General features: G+C 43.9%; 1 protein-coding gene across 19 annotated transcripts in view; it reads left to right on the top strand.

Moving 5' to 3' along the window:
• The window catches only part of Sec31a (SEC31 homolog A, COPII coat complex component), a 58,245-nt gene that overhangs the window by 31,949 nt on the left and 12,472 nt on the right, over positions 1 to 13,824 (top strand). For 4 of the 19 annotated variants that reach the window (XM_031336939.1, XM_031336946.1, XM_031336943.1 and 1 more), the window contains 8 exons: positions 59 to 237; positions 1,967 to 2,093; positions 3,307 to 3,452; positions 5,120 to 5,293; positions 7,484 to 7,657; positions 10,652 to 10,744; positions 11,380 to 11,503; positions 13,232 to 13,567. In XM_031336939.1, coding sequence (XP_031192799.1) covers positions 59 to 237; positions 1,967 to 2,093; positions 3,307 to 3,452; positions 5,120 to 5,293; positions 7,484 to 7,657; positions 10,652 to 10,744; positions 11,380 to 11,503; positions 13,232 to 13,567 — 1,353 coding nt within the window. The remainder of the gene's footprint in view (positions 1 to 58; positions 238 to 1,966; positions 2,094 to 3,306; positions 3,453 to 5,119; positions 5,294 to 7,483; positions 7,658 to 10,651; positions 10,745 to 11,379; positions 11,504 to 13,231; positions 13,568 to 13,824) is intronic. The other 15 variants (XM_031336948.1, XM_031336947.1, XM_031336951.1 and 12 more) reach the window with 5 other exon arrangements.

Below are 13,824 nucleotides of genomic sequence, written 5' to 3'. Positions count from 1 at the left end.
GTCATTGTTTTTGGTAACAAACTCTATTTAATGTGGATGCTATGTTTTCTTGTTACAGATATTGACGGCTTAATTACCCGGGCTTTGCTGACGGGCAATTTTGAGAGTGCAGTTGATCTTTGTTTGCATGATAACCGAATGGCTGATGCCATCATATTAGCCATAGCCGGTGGACAAGAACTCTTGGCTCAAACACAAAAGAAATACTTTGCAAAATCCCAAAGTAAAATTACCAGGGTATGTTACTTTTCAGAATAAGCAGTAGCATACACACACACTTAAATACAGATATACTTTACAAAATTTTGTATTAGCTGAGTGTGATGTGGCACTCAGGAGGCTAGTAATCTCAGAGTTCAAGACCAGCCTGGTCTACAGAATGACTTCTAGGAGAGCCAGGGCTACACAGAGAAACCCTGTCTCAAATCTACCCTTCCCCCCCAAAATTATATTCAGTTTTCAGCTGGGGTCTTGCTACATAGCCCAGGCTTTCCCTGTGCCTTCAATCATTCTGCCTTGGCCCCCTCAATGTCAGAATTTTAAGACTGTTGGTTATTCTGCTTATGAAGGTGACGTCCTATTGTTGTTGTTATTGTTATTGATAATTGAGATACAGTAAAGAATTAATGGTTTGACACAGAAATGGTAGTTTATGTGAAACAATTCCAGTGTTTTGATTTCTTTCTAAAAAAATTGAAACATTTCCAGAGGTTTACTGTAGGTAAACATTGTAGTTATCTCTTGACCTTTTCCAGAAGTTAGTGGACATCTTCCCATACCTTTTTGCATGTCTGTAGACTATTCCTGACAGAGTCAAGATCACACATAGACACATGTGTCATTGTAGACACTATCACAGTGTAAGCTTCTTGTGCCTTGCTAAGGACTGTTGGGATATCCTGACTTATTCTACACTATTCTGATCAAGATGTATCAGGCCCCAGTCTGGGGTTCTTTAGGCTCATTTGAATGTTTTCCTCACATAGGTAAACAACATTGTTTTATACAGTGAGTAAAACCTCCGTTATGCCTAAAGATTTGTACAGTTACTGGAATCTCTGGCATAGCTGGGAACAGTTTTAAGCTTGATGTTATTTTTCATGTCTCAGAAAAGTAGTTTTGGAAATTTTTTTCCAGGCAGGGTTTCTCTGTGTAGCCCTGGCTGTCCTGGCTGTCCTGGAACTCATTCTATAGACCAGGCTGGCCTTGATCCACTTGCCTCTGCCTTCCTAGTGTTGGGATAAAGGCACGCACCACCATGCCCAGCGTGGACATTACTGTTGTAAAGTTATTATAATCCTGAGTCTGTGGTGGCTGTCCCCAGGCCACCACATGTGCATGCCCCTTTGTTCTGTCAGGCTGGCAGCATGTCAGTCCCATCTTCCACACTGCACTCCTAAGCCTTGAAGGCTTTGGGTTTTGTTTTTTACATGTAAGGTTTTGTGTGTGCATACATACATGCACATATGCCATGGAGTACTTATGGAGGTCAGAGGACAGCTTGCATGAATTGATTCTCCTCCACCAAGGAGGCCCTGGGCCTTGATCCTTTGTAACAAACACTCTGTGCTACTTTGCCTTTGCACTGGGCCTGATCTGGTCTTTGACCCTTTCTTTGTGAAGTTCCTTGTCCTTCCAATAATGTCTCCCAAGGCTCCATGCTTAGACAACATTTCCTGATCCATTAGACCCAGGAACATCTTTCTGTTTTCTTCGTATCCTATGCTTTCTTCTGAGGCCCTTTATAAAATACATTGATGTAATTTTCTTTTTGAAGGACAATAATGTCTTTTATTTGGTTCAAAGCATGTTTTCACTGTGCTGGTGTTTGATTTGTCGTGAAAACCATAAGCAGTCATTTTGAAAGGTATGGGACAATGTGGCAGTGATTACCCCAGGTTAGACCACAGCACTGCAGGAGTATAAAGATAAGCTCATCCTCATGTTTCCTGTTTCCTTTTCCAAGCTTATCACTGCAGTGGTGATGAAGAACTGGAAGGAGATTGTTGAGTCCTGTGATCTTAAAAACTGGAAAGAGGCTTTAGCTGCAGTACTCACTTACGCCAAGCCAGACGAGTTCTCGTCCCTGTGCGGTAAGAAACAAGCTGCCTGTGGCACTGTTGCCTAGGTGCCCGGTGCGCATGATTCAGGAGTTTTACTAGAAATCTTTGTCTAATCACAGATGAGAATTGTAAAATACAAAGGTAGGCAATGCTCACTCATTTAACACTCATGGTTGTGAATTTGATTCTCAGTAGGGAGAGAGACAGACAGACAGAAGGAGGGGGTAAGAGAGTGAATATGTCATTTAAAAGTAATTTCTTCTGGGCTGGAGAGGTGGCTCAGAGGTTAAGAGCACTGGCTGCTCTTCCAGAGGTTCTGAGTTCAATTCCTAGCAATCACTTGGTGGCTCACAGCTACCTATAATAGATCTGGTGGCATACATGCAGGCAGAACGCTGTATATGTAACAAATAAATTTTTTAAAAAAAGTAATTTCTTCTGAGATGTGCTTTTGGACAGAGCAGAATATATTGGCCTCTGCTCCTTAGCTGTGTGAGGAGCAAAGATCACTTCCTCAGCCTCCTCTCATTGTCTGTGATTGGCACACGCATGGCTCTTAGCAGACATTGGTAGGGATCGCTGTCTAATTGTGACAGGTGGACTTCATCACTGCAGGCCAGGGCGGACTTGCTGGCTGAGGAGACTCGGACGCTCTCTTGCTGGCATGGCTATCACTATATATTGTTCTAAAATTTTGTTATGTGTAGTGCATTAAGCCACCACTGACAACTTCTTCTATGTGTGCATTCAGACTTTCTTGTTCAAAATTTTCCATTTATTCTCTAACCTACTTGCTGGAGAGCAGGTGTGCAGTTAGACAGGAGCATTTGCGGCTTTTGTCTGTCTCCATTTAACATTTACTCTGGGGGGCTGGAGGGATGGCTCAGTGGTTAAGAGCACTGACTGCTCTTCTGAATGTCCTGAGTTCAAATCCCAGCAACCACATGGTGAGTCGCAACCATCTGTAATGAGATCTGATGCCCTCTTCTGGTTTGTCGGAAAAACAGCTACATATACATATAAGTGTACTTGCATATAATAAATAGTTAAATCTTTAAAAACAAAAGCAAAAACAAAAAAACAATTTACTGTGCACTTAGGATGATGGTGTTTCTCTCTGACTCTAAAACTAACTGGCTGTAAAATCTAGTCATGCTTCTGAAGATACTGTTGAGCTGCTCACAGCCTCACACATAGATGAACGTGGGTGTCATCTTACCTTGTTTTTTCTTTTAATTCACAGATGTTTTGGGAGCCAGGCTTGAAAGTGAAGGAGACAGCCTCCTGCGGACTCAGGCCTGCCTCTGCTATATCTGTGCAGGGAATGTAGAGAGATTAGTTGCTTGTTGGACAAAGGCTCAGGATGGTGGCAACCCCTTGTCTCTCCAGGTTAGTGTCTCTGCAACAAGAGGTGCTTATGTTTTAACCTGCCCTCAGCTGGCTTAGCGCCCTCAGCTGGCTTAGCGCCCTCAGCTGGCTTAGCGCCCTCAGCTGGCTTAGCGCTGAGCTAGAAACGCTTCTGCCCTAGAAGCTTGCTGCTTTCACCTGTCATACGCCTTTCTGGATGTATCATCATGTCTGTTCATTGTTATCTTTGAAGAAGCCAGGTGTGAGATGACAGGCTAGTCAGGAGTGGATGAAGCTGTGGGGTCAGGTGGTGTGTGGCAGTTTACTGGAGCAGTAGGTGGCAGGGACATTGGAGGAAGCCCAGGGTTTAGCTGCTCTGCTTTTAAGCTCCTACCTTTGGCAGAGATTGGCAGCATGGCCTGGAGAACGGAAGGTATCCCAACACTGAGGAGCTTATGATCAGGGAATGTGAGGTCCGAGATAAATGGAACTCCGTTAGCTCTACCACAGAGACCAGAATGAAACCAAACTGTGGAGACTGTCTGGCACCTAGTGGGCAGGCTTACGATAGCTCAGGGTAGTATTTATTTTTCTCTGGAAATAAATTTATCCAGAGTCACTGTTTTTTTTGGTTTTTTGGGTTTTTGTTTGTTTGTTTATTTTTCGAGACAGGGTTTCTATGTGTAGCCCTGGCTGTCCTGGAACTCACTCTGTAGACCAGACTGGCCTCGAACTCAGAAATCCGCCTGCCTCTGCCTCCCAAGAGCTGGGATTAAAAGCATGCGCCACCACTGCCCGGCCTCAGAGTCATTGTTTTAAAGATCATTCTTTTGAGACTAAAAGTCAGGTTTGTTTTTTTAAAGCAAGCTTTTCTTCCAAGTGTTCTGAGAAGTACCATGTTTCCCGTCTGTGGACTGAGGGGAGAGTGTCCTGCACATTCCCTCAGAGCAGAGCTCCAAGAACAGCTCCACAGGCTTTGCCACAACCATATTAGTCAGTCTGCATTATTGTTATGAAATGACTGGACCAGTTGACTTTTTTATTTGGGTTCATGGTTTGGAGAGTCCTGTCAAAGGTTGGGTAAGTAGCCCATGGCTTCGGGTCTCTGGCAAGGGCACATGGCTGAGCCATAGGAGGCAGAAAAGTAACAGAAAGGGGCTAAGAAACCATTCCCTCAGGGGATACCCCCAGGGAACTCCCACTAGGCCCATGTCTCCCAGGTTCTGCCATTCCTCAGTAGAGCCAGCCTTTGGAGGAACATTGAACTCGAACATGTGGCGAGCCCTATAAAGGTCTCGTGCCTCTCGTGAGTCTTCGTAGTAATGTTGCAGGAAACATGGTGTGTACGCTTGAACATGGCTCCTTCTCTGCTTGCTAGGAGACGAGTCTGTTGTTGGGTACCTGCCCATCACTTTTAGTTTGGATATTTTAGTGTCTGAGATCATTGGGCAAATGTCTGGCAGGTTGAGGATGCTTAGAAGATTTTGGCCTGCACTTTGACCATGAGAGGCAGGTGTCCTTCTCCTTCTCCTCGCTGGCCGTCATCCAGATGGTGCTCGGCTCTTGTGTGCTGTTCAGGTAGGGAGAGAGTAGGTGCTGCACTTCTGGTAGACTTTGGGAAGCTTACTGATTCTGTTTCTTTCCTGTGCTTTCATGCACATGTGCTGGAGTCTCTGATTTTCTCATTCTCCCTTGCTTTTCTTGTTTAGGATCTGATTGAGAAAGTTGTCATCCTCCGCAAAGCTGTACAGCTCACCCAGGCCTTGGACACAAACACTGTCGGGGCCTTGCTGGCCGAGAAGATGAGCCAGTATGCTAGCTTGTTGGCAGCCCAGGGCAGCATTGCCGCAGCCTTGGCCTTTCTGCCTGACAACACCAACCAGGTAACTAGTATCCATCTTCAGCATTGTTTGTTTTGTGTTGTTTTTGTGACAGGTCCCTGGCTATCCTGGAGCTCACTTTGTAAACCAGGCTAACCTCAAATTTAAAGATACCCCGCCTTTGCCTCCCTAGTGCTGGAGTTATGTTAACTCACTTTTCTTTTCTCTCTCCCTTCCTTCCTTTCCTCCTTCCTTCCTTTCTTCCTTCCTTTCTTTTTCTTTTTTTTAAGAATCTCATGTTTCCAGGCTGGTCTTGAACTTACTATAAAGCTGACAGTGATCTCGTACCTCTGCCTTACCAGGGCTGGGTTTACAGATATGTGCCACTGTGCCCAGTTGGTCTCATTGTATTGGTGTACAAGACCTTTTTACCTTAAGGCTGGCTTAGACCTATAGATCATCTAATCATAAACTTAAACCCTGTATTTTTTTTTTTTTAAGATTTATTTATTATATGTAAGTACACTGTAGCTATCCTCAGACACACCAGAAGAGGGCGTCAGATCTCATTACAGATGGTTGTGAGCCACCATGTGGTTGCTGGGATTTGAACTCAAGACCTTCAGAAGAGCAGTCAGTGCTCTTAACCGCTAAGCCACCTCTCCTGCCCCAAACCCTGTATTTTTAATATCACTTATAATTACGTATATTTTCTTGTATTTGTTCTGAGAGAAGATCTCGAAACTGGATTTGAATTGCTGGATTTGAATTGCTTGTCTTCCTGCTTCCACCAAGCTTGTTGCACACTTTGACCAATAGCTAATGTGAGACGCAGTGCATGTCCCATGACCCATCATGGCATCAGAGTCGTCAACTCTCTCCACCCATGTAGGACCCAGAGGGCAAAATCTAATCTTTGGACTTGTTGGCAAGTGCCCTTCCCTCTTTGTTGAGCTGTCTTGCAGGCTAATCACATATATTCTCTCTATATTATTCTTTATACTGCTCTTTGGACTTTAATGAACTTTATTGTGAGAAAGAACCTTAATGCTGATATCACTGTTCCCTATGTATCTCAGTGGACTCTTTAGAGTTTTTGCTGCTATTGTACACTTCCTCTCCCATACATACAAGGTATGCCTTATAAAGTGTGGTTCTCAGAGGGTGCTTCAGTTGACAGAGCGCTTGCTGTGCAGGCATGAGGAACAGTGTGGCTCCTCAGCACTCATGTGCCTTGTGCCTGATGAGGCAGAGGTAGGAGGATATCTGGGGCTGGCTGCCAGCCAGTGTGTGTGATCAGAGAATGCCTGGTTCAGTGAGTCCCTGTGTGTTTGTGTGAAAGAGACAGAGACACACAGAACCTGGGTGCCAGAAGACAGCATCAGGTCTCTTAGAGCCAGAATTGTAGGTGCCTGTGAACTGCCTACCATGGGTGCTTGGAACCAACTGGGGTCCTCTGGATGAGCAGGAAATGCTGAGCTGTCTTTACGGCTCTCCTCCCCAGTGGCCTTAGACTTTATCATCTTCAAGAGGCTAGAGCTGAGGAGATGGTCAGTTGTTGGGGCACTGACTGGACTTCAGAACAACCCACAAGGTAGCCCTCAGCCATCTGTTCCTCCATTTCTAGGGATCTGACGCCCTCTTCTGACCTCCCCGGGTATGAGTTAGGACTTGGTGTGCAGACATACATGCAGACAAAATACTTGCAAGCATAAAATAAACATTTTTTTTTTCTTTTTTGAGACACTTTCTTTCTGTGTAACTGTAGTTATTCTGGAACTTTCTCCATAGACTAGACTGGCTTTGAACTCACAGGGATCTGCCTGCCTTTGCCCCTGAGTGCTGGGACTAAAGGCAGTCCTTTCTTTTTAAGATAGGAAACTGTTTCTGAAACCTTGTAGTCCATTGCTTTTTAAATTTTGTCAAGTTCTAAAAATGTGTGTATATATATATACATTCTCTCTCTTTCTCTTTCTCTATATATGTGTGTGTATACACATTTAAATTTTATAAATCTATATAGTTGTGAATCCAAAAGAGACAACTTGTCTCTCAAGTGACAAGTTGACTATGTGTCTCCGTCCATTAGTGCCAGTCCAGGGTGTTGACTCATGAGTAGCAGTGTCTTTTCTAGAATGCTCGACATAAGAATTTGGAAGGGGTCTCTTGAATGATCAGATTACTTCAAGAATAATCAACGTGCTCCCTATAGCTGGGTCAATTCACACTTCTGTTTTCTTCCACTTCCTACAGCCAAATATTGTACAGCTGCGTGACAGACTCTGTAGAGCACAAGGCAAGCCTGTGCCGGGACAGGAATCGTCTAAGAACCCATATGAGAGGCAGCCGCTGTCCAAGGGCAGGCCTGGACCAGTTGCTGGCCACCCGCAGATGCCCAGAGTTCAAACTCAACAATATTATCCCCATGTGAGTGATATGGTCTAGGTGATGTGGGACGATGTGTGTGCGTCTGTCTAAATGGATGGTTTTAATGTGCTTGGTAAGAGATGCAGTGAGACTACATGAGCAAATGGTGTCACAGTTGCATTCAGTGGACCTGAAGGGGTTTATGATCTGCTTCTCAAAATCACTTCTTTCATGCAGTCATTTCTGTTTGGTTTAAATTAGTTCTAAATCTCCCTAGCGAGACTGTTTCTTCAGTCTCAGTCAGGCCTCCCTTTGTACATGTACCTCTGCTCTCTAAATTCCCCTGGACTCATTTAACAAAGTATGTAGGGAAAGTAGTGAGAATGAATTAATGACTTGGTTCGTTTTTAGAAGGCCTTTTCTGAGCATTCTTGTACCCATCCCCAGGGTGTGCTCATTGTGTCCTCTCTGTCTACACAGTCAAGAATAACTGGATGACAGACACTGAGTGAACCACTGCCATTGTAAAGAGAACTGACTGAAGCCTGTGGAGAGTTGGGATAGGACTGCTAGTTTTATTTAATCTTGTTTATGCCACAAAATGTGATTCTATTGGCTTTTACAGTTTATATAGAAACTGTCTACAGACAACAGATAAGCTTTTTTTTTTTGTCCTTTCCTTGACAGTGTCTTACCATGTAAGCCCTCGATGGCTTGGAACTTAGTATGTAGATCAGTCTAGCCTTGAATTCATGAGATCTGCTTACCTCTTTCTCCAGAGTGCCAGAGTTAATGTGTGTGCTACCACACCATGCCCTTCCTTCATGTTTTTTTTTTTTTTTTGGCACATTTTTTTTAAAGAGGTTATTTATTTATTATATGTAAGTATACTGTACCTGTCTTCAGGTACTCCAGAAGGGGGTGTCAGATCTCATTACGGATGGTTGTGAGCCACCATGTGGTTGCTGGGATTTGAACTCAGGACTTTAAGCAGAGCAGTCAATGATCTTAACTGCTGAGCTATCTCTCCAGCCCTCCTTCATATTCTTTTTGTTTGTTTGTTTGTTTTTTGTTTTTTTCGAGACAGGGTTTCTCTGTGTAGCCCTGGCTGTCTTGGAACTCACTCTGTAGACCAGGCTGGCCTTGAACTCAGAAATCCGCCTGCCTCTGCCTCCCAAGTGCTGGGATTAAAGGCGTGCAACACCACTGCCCGGCCCTCCTTCATATTCTTAAATGGAAGATACTCTTTAAAAATAATGTATAAATAGTCTTGACTTATAGTGAAGTTGACATTTCAGATAGAACAACTTGGTGATACAGTCAACAGGATGTTTTTTTTTTTCATTACAGGAAAAGTAAATCTAAAATCATGAGAAACCTGGATCAGTTAGCACTCTCTTTCTTGTACTTCGGATCAGTCCTATTCAGAACTGAACAAGGACAGAGCTTATTCAGATCGTATGCAGATACAGCTTTAGTATGTAGAACACTGTGTTTCTGGGGTTTTCCCCCCATTCATTTTGCAAGTATTTATTGCAGCTCGTCTGTGAGTAGTCTTGCTGTAGGGATTATCCCGGTAAATAAGCTACATAATTTCTCTACCCTTATGGACATTGTACGTACAAAGCCTGTCATGGAAATGGGAGTGAAATGTTGACCAGGACAACAGAGAGGTGGGATGTCACATGACCATGCAGGGTTCAAGGCCCAGAGATGTTATCTCTGCACCGCACAGCTGGCTGAAGGCCAGACTTTGGTTCAAGTTTTCAGTCAGCTGGTGTTTAGACTGAGATGTTTCTTGAGGTAGTAAATAAAGCAGGGCTTGCTCTACACGGGGAGAAGAGCCAGCCAGCCTCATGGCCATAGGAAATCCAGGCCAACCAGAGCTATGTATTGAGATCCAGTCTCAGAATAAAACAACAACGAAATCACAAAACAATTGTCTCACTTTTACCAGTCTTGTATTTTAAGAAAAGCAGGTAAATTCCATCAAGTGAACAAGGATGTTTGCTCAGTCGTTGAGGACTGGTTGAAGTTTTAAAGTAATGTTTGCAGGTGGGAGGGAGGGAAGGAGGAAAGGTGTTTTAGATGCATATGTCTCTGCTGGAGTTCTGTAAGGATTTGCATACCAAAAAGGATTTTGGTGGCTTAAAAAGGTTTTAGGAAGGCCTGGAGAAATGGCTCTGCAGTTAACACTGACTGCTCTTCCAGAGGTCCTGAGTTCAATTTCAGGCAACCACATGGTGGCTACGTCCATCTGTAATGGGGTCTGATTCCCTTTTCTGGTGCATCTGAGGACAGTGACAGTGTACTTATACATAAAGTAAATACATCTTTAAGAAGGAAGGTTTTAGGAAACTTTTAGACTGCACTGTAGAGTAAGCTGCATGGTGTAGCAGAGGCCAGCTCAGTGTCACCACTGAGTCCTCTGCACCTTAAAGTTACTCCTTAGTAAAGGCCGCATTAGATGAGTAATCTGGAGGGTCCATCTTGTGTGGGTCTTCCGAGGAAGTGTTCCGCCTTGTGAATTGCCTGACGGAGCATGCTGCTGATCACTAGTAGATGGAACCCATCTACTCTGAGTGTCTTCTTTCTCTACCTAAGGACCTCTTCCTACTCACTCTTTATTATTTACTTTTGCATTTATTATTCATTTAGTGTGTGTTAATGAATGTTTTACCTGCATGTACCCAGACCCCCTGGGGGAGTCACAGATAGGTGTGATCTGTCCTGTAGGTGTTGGGAATTGAACCCCATCCTCTGGAAGAGAAGCACTGAGCTGCCTCTCCAGCCCTTCATGCACTTTTGAATGGCTTGTTCTTGTACTGACTGAGGCGCTCACACTGCCTTCCCTGCCTCCCTCCAGCTGTTTTGTTGACTTTTTCCTCCCGTTGGAACCAGGCGGCCTGGAAGCCATTGCTCTGCTTCATGTAATCTTACTGCTTTTACTTTTTGCTTTGCATCTTGCTATTAAGCCCTTTTAAGTTGTTTGTTTCTTCTTTTAACGTTTTTATTTTTTATTTTCTGTGATTGGTATTTCTTTGTTCAATTCAGGTTAGAATTGCCCCTACTGTCACTACCTGGAGTAACAAAACTCCCACTGCCCTCCCCAGCCATCCACCTGCAGCCTCTCCCTCTGACACACAGGTATATCTGCTCACTGACTATATATAACACTAAATGGAACGATCACCTGATTATATAGATGATTATATATGCTCTCCCTTCTTCCTCATTCCTCTCCAGTCCCTACTCTGCATCCACCTGCCTGCTTGGGGCATTTTATTGCTTGTGGAATACAAATGACAATTTTTAGTGCTATTAATTTATTTTCTTATCCTTTCTCTTCTTCTGCAGTTCTAAATTTACTTGAGCTAGAAAAATCTCAACCAAGGTTCAAATAATGGTTTAAATTGAATTTCTGAAGATGTTTCTCTTTCTTGTAAGCATTGCAGAAATGGAAGAAAACCAAAAGTCCTCTTATGCTATTTATCTCTAGAGTCTGGAGCAGTAAATAGAAGTTAGGAGAGATGAACTTCTGGCGTTACCACAGTGTTCTCAGCCCTGTTATGAGGCCGTTGCCATTGCCATTCACTGCAGTCAGTTTGGACCTTTAGATCACTCAGACTGTGTTCTGAGCAAGATAGTATAGGCAAAATGCAGCTTTCTCATATAATAGCTTAAAAAACAAATAAACTCCAATTCCCTTTCAGAGACTGCAGGGCTATTTGATGAGACTTGATCCCAAATGTAATCTCTTTTACTCTCTTCTCATTTCCCAGGGAGAAAATCCTCCACCTCCAGGTTTCATAATGCATGGCAATGTTATTCCAAATACCACTGCCCCATTGCCTACATCTCCAGGCCACATGCACAGCCAGCTACCACCTTATCCTCAGCCACAGCGTAAGTCACGGAGCCTTGGGATCTCCACAGTAGCCTGCCTCCCTTCATTTACTTAGCGGCAACAAAACCATGGTCAAGTCAGTTTTGACAGATAAAATCAGGGGACTAGGATGTCGCTCAGTGCTAGAGGGCTTGCTTAGAGTGTTCAGTTTCTAGCACCAGGAGAGAGGGGACAGGCGGGGAATAGACACACAAGAGAGAGAGAGATAGAGGCAAGGGGCAGGGAGTTGTTCAGAGTCTGTGTGCTAGGAAGAAGCTGCTGTCACCCTGTTCAGAACAGTGGCACCCTCTGTTCCTGGGTCATGTATAAGTCCTGTAAAATGAATAATGTGTCTTGTGGTTTGGTATAGACAAAGAGAGCTGCAGAAGTTAGCCAGTATATATTCTTTTTCTTCAGACAACATGACACAAATCAGTTTTGACATGTTGGTTCATGAGATATTTGTGGTTTTATTTATTGTTTGTATTTTTGTATTTATTGTTTTATTATTGTCAGTTTCCATTTTGTTTATTATTGTTGCCTTTATTTTATTTAGTGTAGACTTTTAAAAATAAATTAGCTTTAGAGCAAAATTGAGCAGAAAGTACAAGGTACCCACATATGCTCACCCACACAGAAAGTATAGGCCACTCACACACTTACACACACAGACTCTGCATCTGCTCCACGGTAGTATATGTTTTGCAGCAACGAACAAATGATGCTGTCTTGTTGTGCCAAAGCCCAGACTTTATGTGTGTGCACTCTTAGATTTGTATATTCTGTGGACTTTGACAAAGAAAGCAGGTACACTTGAAAAAAAAAAAAAAAAAGGCATGGGGATGCCCACCTTTAATCCCATTCCTGGGAGATCGGGTGGGTAGAGGCAGGCAATGAGCCCAGCCTGGTCAATATTGTTTCAGGACAGCCAGGGCTATGTAAAGATCTTATCTCAGAAGAAGAAGCAAAACAAAACAAAACCCAAAACTGTTTTACAACTACAAAGAACCTAAGTAAAATAGGGAGATTATAAAATTAAATAACTATTAAAAATTAAGAACATAAGGCCTAAACAGCTATTAAAAAAAAAAACAAAACAAAACAAGATGCCCCTAACCACTGGTCCAAATGAGGGCTTTCTGGGCTGCAGGGGTTCTTCACATAAATCTACATCTCATGCAATACTTACTGCTGTTTCTGGGTAGCAGATGGCCCAGGCACATACTGCAGGGCCTCTCCCCACAGGACCTCTCCCGCCCCTCTTCCTGCCCTGGCTATGCAGAGTGTTAGACTCCATCAAGAGGGTTGAGGGTGGAGGCTGAAGTCCAGCTACAAGAAACTATAGGATTCCAGAAAAGCAGAAGCTCTGCGTCCATACATCCTCATGACTCCATCTGGTGGCTCTTAGCTATCTCTGCATTCTTCACAGGAACAGGCAGTCTCAGAGAAGGGTGTCAGCTCTTGGATCTGATGGTCTGTGTCTCTCAGAGGTAGCATGCTAAGGTTTTGTGTTGTTATTGTTTTTCTGTTTATTTTTGAGGTACTGGAGATAGAACCCAGGTTGTTCCCATGCTAGGCAAGTGCTCTGTCACTGAGCTACATTCTCAGACCTAAGTGCTAGCTTTTGGTCTCACTGTTATAAGATTAATGATTGGAGCCATCTTCCTATACCATTACTTTTTCTTCCTACTTCTATGTGAATAAATATGTAACTAATTAAAGATTTCTGTTTCTTCCCCTTGATGTAGCTTACCAGCCAGCCCAGCAGTATTCCTTCGGAACAGGGGGGTCAGCAGTTTATCGACCTCAACAGCCTATTGCTCCTCCTACTTCTAGCGCTTACCCTAACACCCCGTATATATCTCCTGTCGCTTCCTATTCTGGGCAGCCTCAGATGTACCCAGCCCAGCAAGCCTCCTCACCTACCTCCAGCTCTGCTGCTGCTTTCCCTCCCCCGCCCTCTGGAGCATCCTTCCAGCATGGCGGACCAGGAGCTCCACCATCATCTTCAGCTTATGCACTGCCTCCTGGAACAACAGGTACACCGCCTGCTGCCAGTGAGCTGCCTGCGTCCCAAAGAACAGGTCTGCGCTTGGAAGGGATCTGCTTGGGCTCCTGGTTCATGAGCAGAGGGGTGGCTGGAGGGGCATTATTCCCAAGTGTTTGTGAGCTGGGTAATGTGGGGTATCGGTTGAGTTTTTATAACAAATTCTAAAATTTGCATGAGTGTGAGCCTCCCATAACGAACATCAGCTACTAAATGAAGAAAACAGACTAGCGCTTCAAAATACTAAGACTGTATAACCTGCTGCTGCACGTGCTTTAAAAGGTAGAAAATCAG

Source organism: Mastomys coucha, unplaced genomic scaffold (genome assembly GCF_008632895.1).
Source record: "Mastomys coucha isolate ucsf_1 unplaced genomic scaffold, UCSF_Mcou_1 pScaffold22, whole genome shotgun sequence".
Classification (NCBI taxonomy): Eukaryota; Metazoa; Chordata; class Mammalia; order Rodentia; family Muridae; genus Mastomys; species Mastomys coucha.
The sequence above is the reverse complement of the archived record's forward strand: the minus strand, read 5'-3'. Positions and strand labels throughout refer to the sequence as shown.